Genomic DNA, 25,321 nt, shown 5'->3' on the forward strand with positions numbered 1-25,321 from the left:
TTTTCTGATGTGGATGACCTCAAAGGTCAGGTTTTAAATAGAGAATTCTGTGCTGACTATAAATCAACCAACATTTCTTGCACTTCAGCTGAACTCTAATCTTTGACATGGTTACGTTTTGCCCACTAACCTAAATTCCAGCAACACTGCTCCTCATCGGCAGCCATGAATCCTGTCAAAGACACTGAATCCTGAAATTACAGCACTAGCTAAATTCCTAAACTGTCAGGGTAAAGACTCACGTGTGTGATGCACACAGTAATTTTACCTCACGGAACATGTTTGTTGCTGGTCTACCACTGTCTCAATCAATTAGTTGGTTTGTGCAATTGTGCGACTTTGGAGTTTTAACATGTCAGACTGCAACTCCGATGTTCTGCCAGGTAAAATTATTGTTTTTGTCAGCAGAGTCTGCTGTCTCTGAAGAGAGTGATATAACTGCCTCAGTTCCGCATCCAAGAAAGCTGCCTGACAGCATAGGAAAGCAGTAAAAACAAGAAGAGCACTCGGAGAACGCAGTACTCCACCAAGGCTGCCCAGTCGTTGTTTCATTTCCGACATCCGAAATCTTGAAAAAATCTGTGTCAGATATCCCGGCACTATAGAATGTGGGCATTTAATATAGATCTACCCACAAACAAAATGACCTCGCCATGTGTACGTTATGTACAGACACTGAATTGCATGACCTAAATATGTAGTGGGCGGTTGGAACTGATGGGACTCGGAAACACCCCCACAATTTAATCTCTATTGAGAAGTTGGAAGTGACAAAGCACAAAGCTTGACAAGTGGATAGAGGTGCCCATGAACAATTTACTTTCATCAAGGCCTCATTATGTGTTTATCCAGCTGTGGCCCAGAGCGAGAATGATTTACACTTTGACACCAACCCATCCAAGAAAAAATAACTTCAGAACTGGCCTTTTAATTGTCCCCATGATGCAGATTTAAAGTTTATCTCTCAACACTGGTTTATATCAGGAATTATATTAATCATCAGATTGATTTTTTTTTTTTTATTTTGTTGAACTGTTTGTAGAAGTCACATTTTAACCTTTAAATGCAACCCTTGAATCACCACATTAACGGCACTGTCGTTTTGATAGATTTCCTGGTGTCATATTGTTGTTTGGGAGGTTCTGTGTGAATAGGAGCTGATTAGATAGCACAATTGTATTAAGAAGGAAGTAGCAGGAGTTCCAGATAGGGCTGGTGTGCGTGCCAACAGTTTGCGTTTAGTGTATTTCCCTGGAAATGTTTTTCATCTGAGCTCCAGCTGACCACACACCAGGTGTTAAAGGTTGCTCACAATCACTTCTTGTCTCTGCACCACATCTTATCCAACAACCAATGACTGGACTCACACAGACTCATATCAGGACCAAAGTTGAACCAGATCTGGGACTTGGTGAAAGCTGCTCTTTTTCCTTGATAATGTACAAACCACACTGGGCAGAGTAAAAGTGAATATAAGCAGTCACGCTCCAAAAAATAGGATTTGGTTTGATACAATAGACAACTCTGCAGGGGAACAAAACTTGTGCAGAAACAACTCTTCCCTGCAGTCTGGCAGTCTTGGCTGACACTTGAGCAGTGATGCCAGTCTAAACAGCCTTTCACATGTTGAAAGACGAGCTGGAAGGGTGTGGTCCACCTACGGCATCATTTTTCTAATTTGACCAATGCTTCTGGGTGAAAGAAATACAGCTGTCTGCACTTAAAACTGATCGATTTCAAAGCAAACTGCGGCTGCAATTTAGGATTTACACTATGCAAGATATTTGACCCAGAGTTTGTTTTGTACAGTCATTATTACATTTATTTTAACTGCTTAGTGTCAGAGACATTTAACAAAAAGCCCCTATTATATTCTCACTGGAATTTTAAAAATTATTTTAGAATTTTTACTTCATTTATTTGATTGAACACAGTTGCCATTTTCGTAATAATTTTTCTATCTCCTATACCATTTAAAAAAATCTATAAATGTATGTTGGATGTATCTTTAAGTTCTCGTCGTTGCATTAGAATTTGACGGTGTATCACATGGTGGTGATATATAATGTATTTAAAAGCTATTAAACAATAAGTATAAAACTGAATCTTTAAATATTATATCACAATGTATTGCTGGGACAATAGAAATTAGACATTTTCCCTAAAGTGTTTAGCCATACTTTTTATACATACATTTGGGCTTGCAATAAACACAGGTAGTCATATTCAGCATGTGAGACTTCTGACAATAATATTCCACATCTGTACAAGTTCAGAACTGCATTTTAAAAACATTTAGTTCAGGGTGTCAAACTCATTTCAGTTCAGGGGCCACATACAGGTCAGATTGATCTCAACTGGGCCGGACCAGGAAAATCACAGCATAATAACCTACAAATAAGTACAACTCCAAAGTTTCGCCTTTGTTTTAGTGCAAAAAAGTACATTCTGAAAATGTTCACATTTAATGAACTATTTTCTTACAAAACATTATGAACAACGTAAAATTTATGAAGAAAAATAAGTGAAATTTTAACAATATTATGCCTTAGTTTATCATATATACAGTACAACTTTCAGATCACAGAGTACTGAGAAAGGTGCAAAACTTTTAGTCCCAACAACATAGTATTTTACTGTATGATCGAAACGTGTCAAGATCTAGAAATTATTTCAAACTAACAGTTTTACAAATGTACAATTTGCAGTTAATGTCTTCTCGAATTTTTGCCCTTTGCAAAGTCATCCTGCCGGCCGGATTGGACGCTATGCCGGGCCGGTTTAGGCCCGCGGGCCGTATGTTTGACACCCCTGAGAGAGGATGTTAATGTATTTATTCAACCACACTGTGATCGTCTGCACCCCCGACAAAGTTTTTCCTGTGTAGAAGTGATATTAAATTGTTCACGGACCACCTAATCCTCTGAGGTAGTGCATTAGAAACATACAGACTCACAGCTACAGACAACTACAGACAGTTAAAGCAGGTATCACAGCTGTAGTTGGTGTTAACTCCATGCAAGCGTGTAGGTAATAGCTTTGGACGTTACTTACTGTGAACAAGATGCTGTCGAGGTGAAGTGAACTCATGAGCAGAGCAGTCAGAGCTGAATCCCCACGCAGGCTGCTGAGACCAGCACAGTAAAAAAAAAAAAAAAGAAAAATAATAAAGTTAAGTTTTTAGATTCAATAAGGAAGCCCGATAAAAATGTCTCTACTACCAGCTCCCTTGGTACATCTCTTTCGGACTCCAGTTTGTAGCCAACTCCTCGCAATTTACATGACAAAAACTGCGCTTTTTGGATCACTGACTTCATTCACTACTTCTAATGGCGTCTCTGTTTTCTCCCGCACCATTAAATCTGCTACAGTGATGTAGAGTACAGACACAGCGATGCAGATATGGAGAAAAACCAAGAAGACACGATAGTAAACCAGAGTGTAGCGCAAGAGAATCTTAAGCTAACTACTTGTGGCTTTTTAGCAACAATACCATAACTGGTGATAAAGGACAATGTATTGTTTATTTAGAAATGAATGGCAACGTATGTGAATAAAACCCCAACATAAGAATAACTATATAACATATTTAATGTAGCAAGAGAGTGTTGTACTTACCATTTCATTGCGTAAAACGCTTTCTTTACGGTATTTTCTAAGGCTATGGAATGCTATGCTATGCTAACTACTTAACAGAGTTAAAACCCGTCTCAGCCTATTTTACATGGTAATAGAATGCTATGTTAACTGTTTAACTAGGGTTATAACTAATATATTTTGGTAACAGTGCTATGCTAGCTTTTGAATTGGATAAAACTGCCTTTAACATATTTTAAATAGCAACACACTGCAATTCAAACTATTTCATTGGGCAAAACCCTAAAACAACATATTTTATATGACCCAAAATGCAATGCTATCTATTTAATTGGGGCTGTAACTAACATTATATAAGGTAACAGTGCTAAGCTAGCTTTTGAATTGGATAAAACGGTCTTTGACATATTTTAAATAACAACACAATGCAATGCAAACTATTTATTGGGTAAAACAATGAAAACAACATATTTTACATGACAAAAAAATGCAATGCTAACTATTTAATTCTGGGTATATTTAGCATATTTTACATGGTAGCAATGCTATGCTAGCATTTCAATTAGATAAAAGTCTAACATATTTTACATGGCAACAGTGTTATACTAGCTTTTGAATTAGATAAAAGTCTGTCTTTAACGTATTTTTATATGGCAACAGAAAGCTATGCTAACTGTTTAATTGAATAAAGCCCTGAATATAACATATTATACATGCCAACTGAACGCTATGCTAACTATTTAAAAACATTTTTTAGAATAGAATAGCTTTTTTGTCATCATATATGGAGGCATGATGAAAATATAAGTAGCTGCCGCTGGACAGTGCATTGAAACAAGCTAAATTAACAACAATGAATAATAAAATCGAAAGTACATATAAAACAAAACTGTATTAAGAATTCCATTTGGGAAATAATAAATATAAATAAATAAATAAATCCAAAGCAGCCTAGAGGAAGGCTAAATAATGTAATATATGGTTGGTATTTGTTAAAAGTGTTGCATAAACCCATGTTTTTAGTGAAATGGTGAAGGCAGCGGCTGGATGAGGAAGAGTTGTGACCTGCTCAGTACAAGCTGTACACTAGGTGTGTCTCCTGGGCACACACGCGCACGCGCGCGCGCGCGCGCACACACACACACACACACACACACACACACACACACACACACACACACACACACACAGCTGCAGTGATGAAGGTCTCCTCATGGTGAATCATCGCCAACATTCCTACAGGGAGTATACATGTACCTGCTGATCTCAGTCTTTTTACACTGCTGGGGTACTTCTTGTATCATATTTATTGTGCCTGTTAAACTATAACCTATGAAGAAGGGGAATTCATTTTAAATGATCTATTATGGTGGGTGTACTACCATTTTATACTAAAATGATGTTTACATCATTATATAAGATCAATTTACTGTATTAAAGTCCAGTTTACTTTGCATGTTACTTTTAACGTACATTCATAGGTATATACAACCCTGTGAAAATGTAAAAACCAATGCATGTAGTTTTTGAGGACTTAACCTTTTTTTATATTCAAAGTCTCTGCATGTGCCTTGGGAATAATTTTCTATAATCATAGTCTCAATCAGAAATGTTGAAAGAACCATCCAATAGGCTGGAGTTTCTGCCTCTCACTGTATTTTCCTTCAGCCTCAATCACTCAAGTGTGAAAGTTATTTATTCTGCAATGAAAATCTGCGTGTGGATGTCGCATAAACGCATCAAAGAGACATTTGTAACGGAGCCCGCCATGTAGTTTTTGAGATAACTGTATTTGCATTCCAGGTTCTGCAAAAACATGTTGAGTTACAAGGAGAGCTGGATATTTGTTTATTTACTGTACCACATGCACATCTTCTGCTACAGCTCATGGCCAAATGTGGGTATGATTCACCTGAATGTCATATATGACTCAGGTCGAAGCTACAATCTGTGCTCCAAACCTCCGTTAACTCTTAGTTCCACTATCACACCAAGATCTCACTGGAGGTGTGGAATACTTTCTGCCATATTCTCTATCTAAATATGCAAAAATTTAAAAATGTTACCAGTGATTTTAGTTTGAAAATGTTTTTTTTTCTTTTATGTTTAATCTGATTTCAAATTAACTGCTTTTTAAGGGGAATAAAAGTGTAGCTTTAGTACTGGTTGTCTTTTTTATTCCATGCAACTGAAAATACTGGGTTATGCTTAGACAAACACAATTAGCACACAAGAAAGTCATCTCTGCATAGTTGTGATGTTTAGTTAGGCAAGTAAAACAACTACACCCAACTTAAGAATACCACAGCATGAAAGATTATCGAAAAATATTTGTAACTTGGGTGGAATCTATTTTTAAAACAACTTTTTACTTGTCTTTAAGGCAGCTTGGGGCCCACTGATTTCAACTTTAACCTCCTGCGTTGCTTCAGAAACACACCGACCTCTTGATGTTCCCTTTGACAGAAGTCAGATGTGGAGTGAAAAAGAGCACAAACTCCACCTGGAACACACATGCTTTCCCCGACAGAGAAGACAAACTGTGTGAAAGTGTTTGTGGGTGTCAGCATGAAAACAAGAGATTCTTCAGTCCAGATTCAGGCCAGTGCCTGCAGTCAATAGAGCTTGTTCCCTCATAAATGTGGAGCGTTCCACAGTAAAATACAAAGATGGAAAGCTTTGTTATAAACAGTCAAGTGCAACACAGTTTCTTCACCTGGGTTAATAGCAAACTGAACACCAAAACCTGTTTGTGATTCCACGCACTGAAGACCACTTCACTTTGTGGCTTCAAAGTGGTGAAAAAAGTTTGTGAAAATGACAAAAAAAGATGAGAACAGAAGTGAAAAGGCAACATCTGATCCATTTATTTACCTTATCGTCAATATACATATATGTACAAGTGTAAAAAAAAATCTTACCTCAGAGTCCCTCACAATGTCACAGGAGAAAAAAACAAGGCTGAGAAATGTATGAAGATGTTGAGCTACAACACATAACTGCTACTGGAAGCATAAAAACACTGCACCAGAACTATGAATATAAAAATAAACAGTCTTTCAAACATTTCTACCAAAGTTTGGGACTCTTCCATATTCAACTATTGTCTTGAACTGATTAATACCATCCGTTGTTGCCAACACATAAAAAATGAATGACAAACGAGTTTCATCAGTGAGATTTGCATGCATCAGATTTACGGAGGGCCTACGAGTAGTTTAGGTAATTTGGTTTTATGACGCAGAAGTGCAGATGCAATCCCAGAGATAGAAGGCAGTTTAGTCTTTAGAATAGTCCATGTCTAGCAGAGGGTGCTTGTAGGCTGGTTCTGAAAGCATACACCGAGGGTCCATCAGTCCTTTTGTCCTCTCTCTGCATCTTTATGTCAATGAGTGCAGCTCAACACAGGTGTGTCAACTTCATGTCAGTCGGGGACAAACATGTTTGTGCCTGTGCTTCGCGTTCACTGCTTTGCTTTCTTCAGGATGGTGCCCACTGCAGAGATGACCGTGGTCTTGGTGCCGCTAGCTGTGGTTGTCACGGAGACGACAGCTGGCAGGGTCGCCGTGGTAGTGATTAGGGTGGGCTGGGCCAAGGTCACAGGGATCGCGGAGTCCCACTTGCTTTTCCTCTTCTGGGCGTCTGCTGGTCAGAGGAAACGGGACGAGTCAGTGAGAGGAGCTCAGGCTGGAAAGCAGCAGCTCTGCTCAGAAAAGGTCTGGCAATACTTGGATCAAAGGTATCCAGTGGAGTTTTGGTTTATCACACATAAAGCATGAGGTACATGCTCCTGTCGATGGTTTCACACTATACCACAGATCATAGTAACAACCATGGGCCTGTAAAACCAGTGATGAATACACACAATTTTTGTTGCAACAACTGCACTAGGGACAATTAATCCACTTTTTTTCACCTGCAGCTGCATGCATCTGTTTGAATCATGGCTGTTGGGCTTTTGAACCTGAAATGCGTAGCAAATTTTTAATAAACACTCTAAACATGAAATACTGGGTTGGGTATTGAAACCTAACAAATAAACTTGCCTCAATACAAGCAGAAAAATCTAAATCTAAAACATGACAGTGATATCAAGAGGTGGATTTAAATCACTGCTTTTGGGTGTGGCTTAAATAAACTTGCGACATTTTTAATCCATATTATGAGCAATGGAGTCCCACATGAATGCATAACATTTTGCAAAACAGTTCTAGTTATCTCACAAGAGACAACTCTGTCCTGTAGCTTTCACTCCAAGATATTTTGGGCCTTACTTTATGACCATGACAAATTCAGAGAAATTAAGCCCACTTTTATAATCTAATCTCCTGTAATCTAATCAATGCTCTAAAATCTCCTCTTAACGTTTCTCAACAATGTCAGGTTTTATTAAATGGAGTATCATATACTTCTGCCTGTTTTATATCCCACAAGCCAATAGTGCCTGACAGGAATTTAAAAAGGTATGAGTTTAAATTGTAACTCCTTCATAGCCAAACACATAAACAAGTAGTTTAAGCTTTTGCTGAAACCACAATGTTTCCATAAAAGCTCCTAACTCAGAGTTGGAAATGCTACCCAGATGTTACCAGATCATGTAAAATTCCCATATTTGAAAGAGTCCTAAGCTGTCAGATCCTGCAGTGGTGGAGTTTACCTGTGGCGGCGGTGGTGGTGGTGCTGCTGGTGGTAGAAGCTGCTGTACTGGAGGGGTTGGTGCCCTTCTTAGTGCCTGTCACAAACTCAATCTGGAGAGCACACAAACATATTGAAACACTGGTTTAAATTCCTGGTGCTGTTTGGTGTGTTATACAAATAGTCCATCGGCATAACACCAACTGTATTTCACATTAGGCAGCAACAGAACAGCTCCTGCAGAGTGCATGTTCATTCAAGTCCAGTCACTAACTTGAGGCAACTGCAGGAATGCTGCTGCTAATAGCATTAAAGCACAATAGCATGTTATCACACTGTTTGCTATCCACATGTGCATGTTCCATGGAGACACCGATTGTTCACCTCCTCAATATCAGCTCTGACACGCTATTTATCTAGGAGTTTTTTTTTAAAGGTAGACAGTGAAAGTACACATCGCTAGCAAAGAAAGATTCACCCAGAGGTGTTAAAATTAACTTCTGCTCAAGATGTTTGTATTGACATGGAAACCCAGCAGAGCCTGAAGGGACATGGCTAAGTTGTGAAGCTGCACTGGGCTGGGCCTGAACTGCTGCTACAAGAACGGAACTTGGCAATGCTGATTTCTGTATCTGATGAAGGACGTAAAGCAGAAATGAAGTGCAGCTGGTGGAGACTTGCCCCTGACGCACTCAGAGTAGAGCACTGACAGCAGCATAATCCACTTTTCTTTGCAGTTAGTCTCACCTTGGTCCGCTCCTTTTTGGCTTTCTCCAGTTTGTCCATCTCCACTTTCTGGGCTTTGGCTGAAAGAAGAAAACACAATTATTCGAGTGTTGGACTTCAATCACAAAGAACATGTGAAGATGAAATAAAGCCTACCAAGAGCTTCATAGTAGGAGTCTTCTGACCAGCCATGAGGATCAAACATGTCTTTTGGGTAGTTGGTTCCCAGTTCATCTATACTGCAGAACTGAATGAGTTTCTCATAAATACTGAAAAAAAACAAAGGAAGTCTTAAAAAGATACTTGGATGCATGTGCACATATTCTGCATTTTGAGGGCAGAAAATCTTAATGTGTTTGTTTAGTATCTAACATCATGTGTAAATGACAGCCTGAGTGTGTGTTTACAGGTTTGGGTGCGTGCTTCAGCTGAGCACATACCTTGGGTTTCTAAATTCTTTCTTTTTCTGGATGTGGCTGTTTGTGTCAAAATCTCCATGGAGCTTCCTCTCATACAGCTTGTGGATCTTCTCCTGTTACAAAACAAACAAATCAATGAGGGACGTGAACAGACAGGAGGTCATCCCTGAATGAGACGAGACTTACACCTCTGCTTTGACTAAGCATCTTCCACACTAGACATGTGGCAGGATGCCATGTTTATATCATCAAATAAACAAGACCTATATATATGATCAACCCTGCCCAGTAAGGGTTAGTGTAGTGTGAATGGAGCTATTGTATATGAAGTTTGTGATACCCCTGAGAAATATTTGACAACCAGGTTCTACTAAGCCACAGGGAGCTGGCAGATGAATGCAAAGTGTCCACAGTGGTACAACAGGGCTGACATGGACCAAGATGGAAGAAATTGCTCCTAAAAATGAGTCCTTTTGGTTCATGTCCTTTGTTATTACGTTATGAAACTCATATATGCAGCCAGTCGTTAAATCTCTTGTGCTGATGTGTTTTCTGGACTGGTGTCACTATTAGCTGGACAACATGGTCCAAACCTCTACAAATGATGACAAAGTGACTGATGTAAATGCTTTTTTTAATTTTCACAGCTAAGTTGTTGAGCCACCACAGTGGTTGACCTAGTCTTAACCACTGTGGTGGCTACGGTTAGGCACATAAACTACTTGGTTAAGGGTGACCCATATTATCTTGGATTAAAAAAAAAAAGTTTTGTCTTGTGTCGAATAATTATTTGGTTTCAAATCAAAATCCAATATTAAATAATGAGACTAATGTTGTCAGTCAATTATACCCATTGAACAGTGTAGTATGTGGTTCATCATGCATGCTGTGGTTTCACTGACATAAGCCCAGTCTCATTATTCAACAGCCACGCCTCGTACATTTTGCAGTGAGTCTGACTCGGGTTTTATACTGCCCCGCCAATGGTTTTACAAATTAATTTGGACTTAATTGTGTAACAGTCAAACTTTTGCTGGCGTCTCATGTGGAAATGTTCAAACACGTTATAAATCTACAGTGAATGAAACTAGGCTCGACTGTAAAAAGGTACATTACCGTTCAAAAATTTGGTGTCACCCAATTTCATGTTTTCCATGAAAACTCACACTTTTATTCATGGTGCTAACATAACTGCACAATGGTTTTCTAATCATCAATTAGCCTTACAACACCATTATCTAACACAATGTAGCATTAGAACACAGGAGTGATGGTTGCTGGAAATGTTCCTCTGTACCCCTATGGAGATATTCCATTAAAAATCAGCCGTTTCCAGCTAGAATAGTCATTTACCACATTAACAACATCTGGAATGTATTTCTGATTCATTTAATGTTATCTTCACTGAAATAAACTGCTTTTCCTTCAAAAATAAGGACATTTCTTAGTGACCCCAAACTTTTGAAACATAGTGTATGTGGCAAATCAAATTGAAATTGTAACATCTCTGAAAAATCGCAATTCCATTTTTTCCCCCAAATCATTTAGCCCCATTTTGTTTGCTTTAAAGGTTTCTTCTCTAAAATTAAGTGTGTGTATCTTTGAGGTCTAACAAACCAGTAGCTTTAAGCTTTTTGAAACATTTGCATCATTTTTGGAATAGACTTAAACCTGCATCGTTTACATCTGTTTGCTTGCTAGCGGTCGTCTTCTTCATTATTTTTGACAACATATTGTTACACTTCTTTGAGCATTATGGCCTCCAACAGTCTGTCTGTGGAACAGTATTAAACTTGTGGAAGCCATTTGTATTCTATCATCCTCAACTCTACAGGGTACATTGAAGCTTTCAAGAAAAAAAAAACTAGGCCAGAGCAACACAATAGAAACTAAAGGCGCACCGAACATTTATAAATTCATCAGATTATTCACCGTCAATGAATTTAGCAATTACTCTTTCAGTTATGTCTATAAAATGTCAAAATGTTTAGAAGTCTTCAAATTAAACATTTTGCCAATCAGGAATACATAGCCCACAGATAGTTAATTTATAGTGATGTAAAAACATTAAAAAAGTGGAAAACTGAATAACCTGGATCCCTGTTCTGCTTAAAACACCTATCAAACTGTTTCAGATCAATTTTCAGTTAAATTATTAATCGGTTAAAGGGCCACTCTGCCAATTTTGCACATCAAGTTAAGTTTAGTAGTCAAGAAAAAACTACACCAGTGAAGACAGTTATCTAATGTATTGTAGACGTATTATTACTAAAGTATGAAGAAATAACCTGGTGATGGCATCAGAATTCTCTCAGCTTGGGTTTGGACACAAATGTTTTCGCAGGAAGATTGTGTTACAAAACGGGCACGAAAAGTCTGAAGAAGTGTGGGTGTTTACCAGGCGGGGTAGGTTTAGCAAAAAGGATTAAATCATGAGAAATGTAGGATTCGGCATTTCTGAAGCTTGAACCATGTTAGTCCAAGTCTAGACAGGTCTGTCTTTGCAATTATGACCACTGATGACCAGGGACGGAAAACGACACTGAAAAGCAGTATTTCGTGTTAAAGCTACACACTTATGCTGACCCAATTTTCAGCCCCTCCTCCTCCTAACAGGGTTTTGTGTGGCTCTTACTGCATCGCACTACTTCCACCTTTACTTCTGATAGACAGAATTCATAAGTCACATGACCCCTGGAGATCTATGTCAGGTGAACATAAACGCAAGGTAGTTCTCTTTCCTTTTTCGGCCTGTTTTCTTGGAATGTCAGTCTTCGTTCTAATCCCAAGGTCACGGCAGGATTGCAAAAGGCACTTGGAAAGAGTTCACAAACGGATGCATTCCAGTGATGGTGAAAATTATAGAAAAAAACAGCCTATTTATTGTAAAAACGCAATAATTGCGAGCCCCACTCTGAGTGCATGCATTCCTGCTCCACTGTGACCTGAGGGCAGGGATATCCAGGCTGTTCTAGGGAAGGTGAATCATTAGTTTTTCATTTGATAGGTGGGGGAGTGTCAGCCCAGAGGGGATACTGCTGAGCTGTTCACTTACTAAGTCAGCCGTGTGTCCTGACCTGCCTTAGCTCCACACAAAACAAACCTTATAGGAGTCAGAAGCAGCAACGCAGAAAGAGAGCACAGTGGTGGTGAGAATACGCTGACTGAAGATGACACTGTGTGCTGGTTTAATTACAGGGGCGAGTCTCAGAATTTATGTAGCCACCAGAATGCATTTCTAACCCCAGAGGGAGTGAGTTAAAGTACAAAATTATTCACTTGGCGTCAAGAACAGGTTATTCTGAGTGCGTCGACATCCAAGATGAGGTAGCTTTCAGCCCTTAACATTATAAACTTTAAGTCTTAATGTCGAAATTCTCACTCTAAACCTTGCACATGTGCCAAAGGAGCGGGTGAAGACTGTCTGTACTTATGGCACAAACATCTTCTTTAGGAGCCAATGACAAGTTTTCCCCTTTGAGTAAGATGAATTTACCACCTGGAAAGTGTTTATTCAGCACATAAACAAGCCTACAGCCACACTAAGACACACAACACAAGGCAGTGAGCTCTAATAAAGCCCACAACTTCAACTAAATCCACACACCCACTGCTCTGGTCTGATTAGCAGACATAATTGTGGCCTTGTTGGTGATATAAAAACTGCTTGCACCAGACGATAGCAGCAGTATATTAAATTAGTGGTGTGCTCCAAGTGAAATTGATGTTATTAAATGGATGTTTAACAGTGGTGGTGTTTACCTGTAGCTGGCTCGAGCAGCGACCAGGTGGCTCGGGTGGGATCCTGATCTCGTCAGGTGACATGTTCCTCACCTTCTCTGAGAATAGAGCTGGCAAGAAGACAGAAACATAAACATGAGCCCTTCTATGTTTTCACCTCAGCGGCTTTCCCTTTCTGCCCCACCCTGCATGTCTTCACAGGCAGAGTAAGGATTAACTGAGAAACTGCTCTTAGACAAAGGTAATGAAACAGGAGGACCAAATCTGACAGATGACAAATTAGAAGGAAGATGAGATGTGGATATGTGTGGAGAATTTTACTCAGTTATTGAAACAAAGGTTCACTGTGTGTTATGCAAACATTGCTGGTGAATCCCTGAGTATCCTGTTGTTCATCTTCATCCTAAGTGTATGCCAGTAGATTTTATAGGGATGTGTGGTATGAGGAGCAAACATCCCAGGCAGGGAGTGGCTGTTGTTGGGGCTTGTACGGAGAAGGGAGGCTCCTTTCCCTCCTTTTTTGACCTGTCTCTTGTTGCCTTCCTTGATCGATCTTCTGCTTTCTTTGACTGCAGCCCAGACATTCTTCACTGTCACTGAGAGACTGACATTCTTAATATTCATTCAACATTGTCAGTCATACTGTGAATAAGAGCAGTAAGTACATGTATCTGTGCACATTTCTAAATGCAGGAGATGTGTCTGCTGACTCAATGACGAACGTCGACAAGTAAAAACTTGACTGGACATGAGAAGATAATTTTCTGAAGTGCTGACTTTGTCATGCTGAACACTTACAAAACATTAGAGGAAAATTCCACCAGCATGTACTCTCACACCACTTCAATTATGTCGACTACGTTTACTTGACGTTACAATTTTCAGTATTTCTCTGACTGCAGCCTCACATAAATCTGGGTATCAAATCTCAGCTGCCCTACTTATGTGTGATATGGATTGGACTACACAATCAAACCAGCAGTGTTCAGTGAAGAAACAGAAACAGGTTTGCTTTTAAAAATAATCATGTCACAAATTGTTATTTCAAGTATACCTTCCAACATTCCTTCAAACATGCCAGCTAACAGCTAAGAATTGGCTGATGGTCAATGAATGATGTTTACATGAACACGAGCAATCAAAGATCCCTTCTTTATGTGTGTATTTTTAAATAACCTTACAGATATATATTAAATGGGGCACTTAGCAGTAGAAAAACATATTTGTCAGTGTTTGTTAAGGGCAAAATGGGAATTCTGGCAAATATTTGTTTAATACAAATATGTTCAATATGAGCAGCAGTCAAACAGTTGGTGTTTTTCATAACTGTTTGTGCGGTATTGATGCTCTGCCTGCCTGAACTGATGGGACAGATTATAGAATGAGCAGGAGCAGCACAGCCTGTTTACATATAAACAAATGGGAGTGCATTGTTAGGCTGCTGATTTATTGTGATTATCATTAATCATTTTTTTTTTTACCTTAAGAAGTAGTTTATTACATTTAACAGTTTACTGAAGAACACTAACAATAACCTAAAACCAGCAGTGCAAAGAAGGACTGTTTAGACGATTTAATACAATACAAATAATACAAACAAATTTTCTGCCTCAACAAACACATCTATCCATCCATCATGCTTAATCCTCATTAGGGTCACAGGGGGCTGGAGTCTATCCTAGTTGACTTAGAGTGAAGACAGAGGACACCCTGGACAGGTCAGTCTATCACAGGGCTACATATAGAGACAAACAATCACACTCACATTCACACCTACAGACAATTTAGAATCACCAATTAACCTCAGCATGTTTTTGGACTGTGGGAAGAAGCCGGAGAACCCAGAGAAAACCCACACATGTACAGGGAGAACATGCAAACTCCATGCAGAAATATTGTGAACCGGGGACCTCCGAGCTACAAGGCAACAGTGCTAACCACCAAGCTACTGTGCAGCCTTCAACAAATACAGATAATACAATAAAAAAAAAATACAAATGCCTGCTGCTCACATATGACTCTGCTCAAATGTCCATAAAACTACTTTATCCAACACAATTCTAAGCTGTAATATTGGAGTAATCTAACCATACATGTTCAAACCAGACACTGATTTGAAGATTAATGATACAGGAAGTCCCATCCTGCAAGTAGACAAAACAGCTTCCTTAGGTTTGTTATATGGGAACCCAATGAAGTCTGAATCCATGCTTTTGAGACTGTCGTAAGTACACTGCAGTTTGAAAGTGGAAATGCTCAGTCATGGTGTTGTTCATGTGTCTTCCATATGAAAAACCCCATGTGAACACGTTACCGAGGTAAAAAACTTCATTCTCACTGGAAGAGTTCTTTAAACAAAAAAGATATTGAAAAAATACTGTTTTGGTATCAGTACAGCTAAATGTTCAGTAGCTGCATCTTAAGTAGTCTATCTACACATAAATATTGTAAAGTGAATTAAGAAGTGTTTATATACAGACAGGTTGTCATCATTTACTGATACACTCTGTCCAGCAGCCCCTCCCTTCAGAATCTTTTCCCTGGTCTGCTGATCATGTGGGACCACAGATTTACACGTGTGGATACCGACTTGCAACACTCATCTCCCCAACGTCTGGAAATTTCAGAGGAGGAGCAGTACCTCCCTTTTCATTTGCTCCATAGCTGATATGGTAATGGTTAACTTCCCCCCGCAGGGCAAAGGAGGGGCAGGGCGTTGCCTTTGCTGAAAAGATACTAAAGTAATGCAGAGCATGCATGTGTGCAAGTTCATATACAATTTTTACAGAAGAAAAAGTCAACAAATACACAGTTACTTGATGATTAATGGTCCCATCTAACTAGTCTATCCAGCATATATTATAGACACAGAAAATACTGTAGCCTCCAACAATAAAAAACCTGACAAGGCAAGTCCGATGACTCAGAGGCATTAGGTGGTAGCTTGGTATTTCATTAAACTCTCTCACAGGCACACACTGTCACAGACACTTACACAGTGCAGCTGCAACAAGGGTTTTGTACTGTAGAAGCCTGGTAATCCGCTCAAGATAACCTGAGATTTACTTAATAACTTTGTTGCCTTGTTGGATAAACTCTAATTTAAACACCAAAATAAACTCTGTAGCTTCACAGTATCAGGTGTGAATACATCACAGCTTGTGTGATAAATATTCTTGTTTACAATTCAGCTAAGCATGTGAGGAATATGCTAATATATCAGCAGCACAGTCAGGAAGACCAAGACAGTAATAAACTGACAGAGAAGAGATTATATTGGCTCCAAATTTCCATCTGTCTTCCTAAAAACGGACAGAAAGTCACAATCTGTGCCCTGAGGGTCTTTTTGGACAGACGGACAATGTCTGTCCCTTCAGTGAACAGACAAAGAGCTGTGTTCAGCTTGCTGACAGGAGGCTTTCTGCCAGACGCACTGTGACATTTACTGACAGACAAGACAGAGGAGCCAAGCTCTGCTGAAGGAATGTCAGGGGTCCAGGCTATGAGTCACACTCTGACACTACAGTACACTGATGGCAATGGGGGTTGCTCTGAAAACTAAGAACTGCTCTAGTGCATTTCCCTTTCATCTGTCGTATCTTTTTATGGCTGCAACAAACCAGAGGAGTGGAAGTGATGATGATAGAGGGAGCAAAGCTGTGGGCAGACGCCACTCAGTTCACTCAGCTTCTGTTGTTTGTCTTATGGAGCGGCTGGGCGTCAGAACTGAACCGTTTTGGTAACTACAATTTTAAAACACAATGGCAGCATGCAAAGACACAATCAGCTTCATCCAGTTTAGGAACAAATCTGCTCAACAAATCATCTCCTGCTTGGATTCAGTGTGACAGTAACTTTGAAATAAAATATTTTCTCTGTGAGGAATCATATTATTTGAATTACTGTAATCGGTTCTTGACTCACTGCAACACACTTCTATGTGCATCAGTTCCCTGTGTTATTTCACAGTTGAATAATGGATAGGGATGAATGTTGCATTGTATAAAGTGTGCTATCATGTGCATCCAGCTAAGAGCCTGCATAAACAAACAGCAGAGGGGGAACTGTAACTACTGAAAGTTTATGGTCTAACAGACTGGTGTATAAAACGCCACTCCCTGAAACACTCATATCCTGTCTGATCTGCTGCTCACACACATGCACACCTGCACAGGTTAGTCATTCCTCACTAACCCCTGCTAGCTAACCCTTGTTAGATCATCACAACCCATCTTTCAGTCATTTGCCAAAGAGATTTTCATAAGTCAGCTAGGTCTAGTTAGTGATTCAGACATTGATTGCACCAACACCTACCTAACAAAACTGATTCTTACACTGAAAAGTTTATTACTTGTCTGATATTCCAGCCAAAACATGTAACCCAGTAGAGACACTGAGATCTAGTATTATTTCTATCACATTTTATTTTTAATTTAAATTTAATCAAATGAATGATAGCTGGGCACAGACAAATCCAAATCTAAAACTTCCCAGTATGACACAATGAACTTCCTAACTACTGTAGCTCGCAGCACCGAATCCTGACTGCCCACTATTGGACACAAAAATCTACCATTACCACTCGTAGCTGTATTAAGACTTATGTAAATGCCTTCAAAGGCACTTTTGAGGACATACTTTTCAACACCTATAGTATAATAGTTTTTAGACAACAGTGGAATTCTATGGCACAGAGGAATAAGATATATCATGCGTTGAATATTACTGGGAATAAACACCAGCCCTATCCTTCAGGAATTGGTCAATAGTATGTGTGTATGTAGATGCAAGTATGTACTCACCAACAAGCTCATTGGGGTCCTTTCTTTCTGCTTCTGGGATCTGTAAAAAAGAAGAGGGAAGAGAGGGGGAGAGGAGAGAAACAGAGACACAAGGGATATTTAGGTCTCCTTTACTCAGGAGAATCTAATCACTAACACTCGGTAGCGGGAAATATAAACAGCATTAGTTGCAGATATTATGAAACCATGTTCCCAGCTTTGGTATAGTTAATTACAGGGCAGTATAGGAAAGTTGGTGAGATGACTTGTGCAAACAAGCAAAGCCAGTTCTGGTGCAAGATGTGGAGCTGGAGACAAAACCTCATTCCATGTGTACCTGACACCTGCAAATCATAGAGGCTAGTGCAGCAGACTGCACAAAACAAAGCACACGGGAGAATAGTTTCTAAGAAGTAATAGGAACCAGAATAGTAAATCTAGGCAGCTTCCAGTAAATGCTTTGGCTCGACACGAGGAGGAGTCTTGTACAGCCTCTAAAATATGCCGCCTGTTGTGCCAGCATTGTGGGCATAACACAGGTTCAGCACAAAAGAACAGTGCTGTTATTCACAGGAATCACGTCACCTAGCAACTGCACGGGCACATCAAAGAATTGTCCTGAACTTGGCCAAATGACAAGAAGGAGAGCGAAGGGAGGAGGACAGAAAGAGATGGAGGTATAGCACAGCCCGCTGGAGAAAGTCCAAACCCAGTAAATAAATAAATAAATGCAGCTAATAGATGGCACGTACTGTTTGAGATGGAGCCAATAAATGCTCATCATTTCATTGATTTCCCCACCTGACATTTCTTTCCCATCTGGCTGCCCTTCACAGTAAGGTCAGGGGTCACAGTAAGCCAAAAAAAAAGTCAGCACTGCAAGTAATAACATTCAGGAGGATTTAAATTCAGCTCTCTCATGAAACCACACAAAAAATATAACCAACACTTCTAATCAAAATAAACCACTTCCGATTTCAGGTTTTGTCCGTGCACGTCATTCAGCCATCTGTCCTGTATAAATAACAGAGCCACATGGAACCACTCTGACCATGCTAATAGGAAAACTGATATTTTTTTTGTGTGTGAACCTATTTGTTTGGCAAATTATTTTAAAACTGAAGTCCAGCACAACACTGCCAAAAATACTGCCTTATTATCATCTGACTTTGCAACCACAGAGCACTGACATTTTTATCATATAGGGATTTGTTGCAGGGAGGTTGCAATAGATCTCAGATAGCACATCTTCATTTTAGAATAATGTGTATAAATATCTCAAACTGTGAAAAAGATCTTGGCTGGATATCATTTGGGTGGCAGAATAGGTGCTTTGTTGTTTTTGCTTTGACTATCTTATAAACAAACTACCTCTATTTCTCCATTGAAGCACCACCCCAGTGATGTTACACATGAAGTTTTGTCTAGTTGTTACTCAGTTGTCAGTATACATTTTCTCTTTCCTGCTTTAAATGAAAGTTCATGAACAAAAAACTGGAGTACCTCTATAAACAGTTTTAAATACAAAATTAGTTCTAAGTGTAGAACTGTACACTTAGCACCACCACATCTTCGCTGGTCTATCTTATGTGAATAGTGATGGGGGAGCTTTACATTCATACTTATATAAGAAATTAAACACTCAGCCACAATCAGCAGTATATGATAGAGGCAGCTCTATTGCCTCCTTTTCATTCAGGAAGAATACGTTAGCCACAAAATCATCTCTGTGAGGATGCAGTGAGACACAGTGGTGCCTCGAGCGAGATGCTAACACAGTGGCAATGGTAAAATGCTAATGTTTAGTAGGTGTAATATTATCATGTTAGCTTGTTAGCATGCTAACAACATGCTCTAAACACAGTACAGCTGAGGCTGATGGGAAAACTGAAATTTTAACTTGATGGTTGTGCAAGGAGGGTTCCAGATTATTTATCCTCAAGGGACCTTAAATGTCTGTATCAGACTTCACACTACTCCATTTATAAGCTGTTTCAGTCAAATTAAACAAAATACTAACTTGTTGATGGTGCTGTATAAATCAGACAATATCATCAACATAACTGGATTACTACAGATATTTCAGTCAGGACCAACTTAGCCATTAACTTAAAAACAAAAACAAAACAAAAAACATCCATGTTTCCTAGTTTGGAGCCAGCAACTCTGACACACAGCTGTAAGGGAACCCTCTTCACTTATTAGCGGCATCAACTATATTAGAAATACATTTCACAAAGACTGACTGGTTGAAGATCCAGATTCTGTCTGTGATCCTCCAGACAGTTCCTCGACCAATGCCAATTCAAACTAAATGTACTGTGAGCCAATTAAATCTTGGTGAGATAACTTGCATCTGCAACCACACTGTAGCAATACTTCAAAGAGTTCTGAGTTATTCAGTTTTTCTGGATAAATGAGGCCCAAGCTTTGCATTGCAACTCTTATCTATCAGAACTGTATCAAAACCCAAATAGCAGCCACTAGCTAGCTGATAAGATAACTGCAAGGAATAATAATAATACAGGAGGACAGAGTGAAAGCTCATACAAACATTCACTATCAACCAGTGAGTTACAATCTAAGTCTATACACCCAAGCACTAGGCTAAACAACCAGCCCTAAGCTAGAAAACATACACCATCTCAAATGCTGAGTGCTAAAGACAACAGTAAGAAACATCACTTATCAGAGCACAAATATTGAGCATTATCTTGCACAGCAAAGATAATTATTTCTGACTTCCCTGCTTCTCTTTCTTGGGAATAACTATCCACATGTTGATACATGCATTATTAGGAAACCATATCATGACGCACACTAACAATTACCCTATTGCCATGGCTGCTATCTGCTGTTCTTGGCATAGCACGCCAAACAGACAAAACTCACAAAACAACAGCTTATCAGATCACTAGGTTGTAATACAAAGCATCAGACGGTAGACGTCCTCTGAATTATTGTTTCTGCTTGTTAGGATTGTGAGTCACTCTCACCTGAGTGGCCTGTACTAAACACAGCAGCAGGAAGCTCACATGCTATCTGGCCCATAGAGACACACACAGGGTGGGGTTAGTATGGTGTGAATGTCCAAGCAGTGTGCTCTGAAAAACAACACTGTTGGTTGGGTTCTTCACTTGGGAAGAGATTTACAACACACATGAAGAAGCATCAGTCAAGCAAATCAAGGGACACTTCAACTACGACATACGGTGTCCCATTAGATATTTAAATATCCACAAGACATACATAAACCCACAGCACCATCTAGTGAACATGCTCCTTCATAGCACGTGGTGACAGCCATACCTTCGCTTTGGTTAGTCGCAAAGCAAAAACAAAATGAATCAGGTTTAATTGTTTTCCAAATCCAATCCATCCCATCCCACAGCAGGTGGGTGTTCAAATACCTCAACATCATCTGGGTCCCTCCCCTCGTCAGATTCTTCCATTTCCTATAAAAACAAAAATGCAAAACGTTAACACTGTAAAAGTGACAAAAGGAGAGGGGACCAGGATGGGGAACCAAGCAGCAGAACAGACCAGATGACAACCAGCACCCAGGAATGCACTTTAAATCTACTCAGCTCATCCTTGAACCACAAAGTCTTTAACACTCTGAGCCCCAAACACTTTATGGGCAGGTTTGTTTTTTCTCCTTTTACATTCTTAGTTACTGTGGGCTCATTTTTAATCACAGTATAAAGTCCTGCACCTCTATGGAAACCGCACAATCACGGCCAGACATAGAGAGAATTCAAACAAGTCTTTTGTGCGGTATGACAAAGTTACAATGCCATAGATATTAGACAAAAAAAAAAAAAAACACGAAAACAAAAAATGTTGAATTTCTTAGATTAGGGACTTTACAAAAATTGGAAAGCTCTGGAGTCAGTATGTACAACATTTTTATATCCTCTACAACCTAGGCATTTTCACACAACTCTGTTCATAATTCTGCTCCAGATACACATTTCATCATACTGAATATATTTTCCAATAACTTGCTGATAATTTGCTACTCTGTATACCATTTTTGAACCATGATGCATTTTATTAATCCAGTATATGTTTTATTTTCCCTCAGTCTCTCTGAATTTGTTTAGCCAAATATTCAGTTACTTGTTGTCACATGACAGTTGAGTCAGTCACAGCTTGTCAGCTGTGTCGACAAGCACAGATGTTTTTGTATTTTACGGATTCTGGTTTTTTTTTTTTGGTTAAGTTTTAAGTGAGACATGTCGAATAAAGTAATTGTGATTAAACTATTTTAAGATAAGACTTGGTTAACTTTCCTGACTTAACTGCACATAATACAGGATTAGTTCAAGGACTGCTAGAAACTTGAAATTTTTTTGTTTTGTTGTTACAGTTTATGGCTCTGACAGATGGTGAAATGTTGCTGATTTTAACAACGGTAACATGCTTTTCAAATCTAGTGGTGGGTTTTACAGTTCAGAAAGTTTACAGTTCTTAAGATAACTCTTGGTGTGTGTGATTATTTGAATTGTAAACAATTAAAACGTAACTAGAAGCTTTGTCACAGATTATACCTTTAATATCAGAAATCATGGTTGCACTTTAATATAGGACTGAACATTTAAGTGTTGTGACACTAATTTTAACTTCAAAGTCAGCTTTAATGGCTGAGATACTTCCAACTCAGATTCTTCAAAATAAGCACTATCCTTTTTACAGGTCTGTCTGATAATGACTCCTATGGGTATTATGTTCAGCACGCTGACATTAATTACTTGATAGTTCACAGACAATGTCTAAATGTAAACGCAAACAAAAAGAATGTGAGATGGAGATGAGAAGATCCCCTTCAACTTACAACAGTGCAAACAAATACTAATGCTGTACTCAAAAGCATAGCTCTTCTCGAATATGATGCAGCCACTGCTACAACCAAACTATGAGACTCCTCATCCCCTCAGAGTTCAGTAAAGACTCAGCACGGGACAAGACATACAATTATGAACATGTTAAAAAACACCACACACCATATGGGCCACAGAAAATGCAGACCCAGGGATAAAATTAAATCTACAGGAACAAATACAAAACGTAAATACTGACCGAGTTACTCTCTCTACTGTCTTCATCGAGAGACTCTTTGTCATCAATGTCCTCCGTTCGATTCAGGTCATCATCTCCATAGCCGTACACCAAGCCTCCTGCACGCCCCCCTGGTTTTGGACAGAAATACAGGGAGAGCGACAGGAACATCACACAGAGCCAACAGAAACTCTTGGTTGCTTTTTTTCAAAGATCAGCAGCAGTGGAACAGATAGCATTACATGGTATACCGATACTAGTAAAGTGTTACGATACCTTGCTGTTAAAAACAAAACTAAATCGTGCCTTATTAGCTCCTATACTTTAATACATCTGTAGTCTTTTGCTACAAGCAGCATTTCTGATGTACAACAACAAGAAAAGTGTGTGTTTGTAGCTCTACCAACTACGATTTTTCTCTCTGGCAGGTTTCACAGCCCGAAATCATGGCTGCAAATCTAACTGCTGATGCCAACCAGCTTCAGCTTGTGGATAAGACAGACACACAAAGTTAAATGTGGAATTATTACAATTAGGTATCCAACAGTGAAGAAAATCCCACATACACCACAAAGCCTATCTGCAGAACACGTTTTAAAGTTATGCAGAACGAGGCAGCCCACACATCCAACTTAGCAAAGCATCTCATTGACAGACATGCTGGCTTCTAGGAAAAAAAACCTAAAACTACATCACACCCTCAAATATAAATGAAACAAGTGATTAATTTTCTAACATTTTTTTACCATCAGAGTTTGACAAAATAATCTGCTAAGAGATATGATAACTGCTGAATACTTTTAAATTAATTTGATGTGATCTTTTATAGTTAAATGCAAAGCATCTCTAAAGCTGCATCCACACTGATAACATTAATTTCCCCATAGTACAACTATAAAGATCACTGACGCTTGCAAGAAGAAATGTGGAAATTAGTAAACTGAAATTGGAATTTCTGGCAGAAATAGTGACAACGGGTGATTAAAATATGTACTAGTGTCCACTTATCTCTGCAAGGACTGACTTAACCTTTCATAAGCTGCAGTGTGACACGTGAGGGTGGAGACACGTGACCACGTATCGAGCTGATTTTAATAAAGACTTCATCCAGTACTAGTTGGATTAGAAAAGGTATAAACACACTGTGATGCAGTAATCCACTCCTCTTAGTTTATGATCTCTTTTCACATCCTCTGCTGTCTTGGATTGGCATTGTCAAAATATTTTCATTTTGTGTGAGAAAGAAAAATAGAAGTTCCATGTTCCGTCGTGTACTATAACATTGCAACGTTTTCTACAGTTGTAGGTGTTTGCTGTGGTATAGTTTCAGTATCAGTATCGAGACATCGTACTGAAGATATCATGCAGCTATTGTGACAACACTAGGATAACGATAACAGAAAGACATCACAAAACCACACTGCATTTAGAAAACAATATAATTTTACTACATACGTTTTTTTTTTTTTTAAATCACACGAAGGTTAAAATTAATTCATCTCACTGACCTGGAGTGATGAAGTGAACCGGTGACTTGACACAAAGCAAGACCTCCGTTAACAAAGCATTCACGTTTTAAACCATACCGCTGTAAGCATCCCCAATAACACTCTATCTCCAAAAAAAATCCCCGGGTAAATTTATTTTATATACCTGAACTATATATGTTCATTTTAACATATAAGTGTTCACATCACGAACAACCTCAGTAAAATCCTAGTAGCTAGGTTAGCCACAAGCTAACGTTAGCCACCACATGAAGTTCCGGGATGAGATTCGCACAGCAACAGACAGTGTTTCACGGCCATTGGAATTGCTAAAGGTTTTAGGTTTGTTATTATATACCTGTCTCTTCTGATTCGGAGTCAGAGTCGGGCTCCGAATCGTCACCATAGTCTGCCAAAGAGGACAGTGGAACACTCTTTTTACCGCTCGCCATAACTGTATGCGTCGCATAAACGTCTGGTCGCAGAGTAATAACGTCAGTGAAACTGTCCTGCGCAGTGAGTACTTTCAATGTAGCCCTGGAAGATGTAGTCCTTTTGTTTCTCAGGCCGTGCTAAAAGGAAAAAAAAAAACATTTCAAAGTGAAAATCGAGTTCTAAAAAATAATGCAAATTGCCTAAAATGTAAAAGGCAAGAAAAGATAAAAGAAAGCAGTTTAAGTTTTATATTTTAATCAATGGCCTTTACGTTGTGGAAATCTGTTCACGTATTTTTTTTTTTTGTAAATTCTTATTAAAAAAGAGAGAGATTAAATTGACTATGAGCCAGTGTTTAAGAGCAACAAAACTTCCAAGGAAGGTAAATCATTTTTATATTGTATGTTGTTCCTGTGCAGCAGAGACAGAGTTATGCAAA

General features: G+C 39.0%; 1 protein-coding gene across 3 annotated transcripts; it reads right to left on the bottom strand.

The window, feature by feature from the left end:
- Positions 1 to 6,440: 6,440 nt before the first annotated feature.
- On the bottom strand, positions 6,441 to 24,945 carry sap30bp (SAP30 binding protein). Of its 3 annotated transcripts, none has more exons than XM_023273405.3 (10): positions 24,806 to 24,945; positions 22,982 to 23,091; positions 21,310 to 21,354; positions 17,921 to 17,960; positions 13,140 to 13,228; positions 9,399 to 9,490; positions 9,115 to 9,227; positions 8,980 to 9,038; positions 8,255 to 8,345; positions 6,441 to 7,239 (listed from the first exon to the last, which is right to left on the bottom strand). In XM_023273405.3, exons 1-10 carry the CDS (start codon positions 24,897 to 24,899, stop codon positions 7,061 to 7,063), a joined length of 912 nt encoding a protein of 303 aa, XP_023129173.1. In that variant the 5' UTR covers positions 24,900 to 24,945; the 3' UTR covers positions 6,441 to 7,060. The 3 variants fall into 3 exon arrangements, with proteins under 3 accessions (XP_023129173.1, XP_023129172.1, XP_054860843.1); XM_023273404.3 differs by having other exon boundaries at positions 6,441 to 7,242; XM_055004868.1 differs by lacking the exon at positions 21,310 to 21,354 and having other exon boundaries at positions 6,441 to 7,242.
- Between the last annotated feature and the right edge of the window lie 376 nt (positions 24,946 to 25,321).

The sequence above is a fragment of the Amphiprion ocellaris genome, chromosome 18 (genome assembly GCF_022539595.1).
Source record: "Amphiprion ocellaris isolate individual 3 ecotype Okinawa chromosome 18, ASM2253959v1, whole genome shotgun sequence".
Taxonomy (NCBI): Eukaryota; Metazoa; Chordata; class Actinopteri; family Pomacentridae; genus Amphiprion; species Amphiprion ocellaris.

Excerpts from the sequence above, each read along its gene's own strand:
- sap30bp (XM_023273404.3), bottom strand. The coding sequence starts at position 24,899 with ATGGCGAGCGGTAAAAAGAGTGTTCCACTGTCCTCTTTGGCAGACTAT. Across the intron at positions 21,355-22,981 it reads ACAGTAGAGAGAGTAACTCG|GAAATGGAAGAATCTGACGA; the intron begins GTCAGTATTTAC and ends TTGTTTTTATAG. Across the intron at positions 8,346-8,979 it reads CCAAAAAGGAGCGGACCAAG|ATTGAGTTTGTGACAGGCAC; the intron begins GTGAGACTAACT and ends TGTGCTCTCCAG.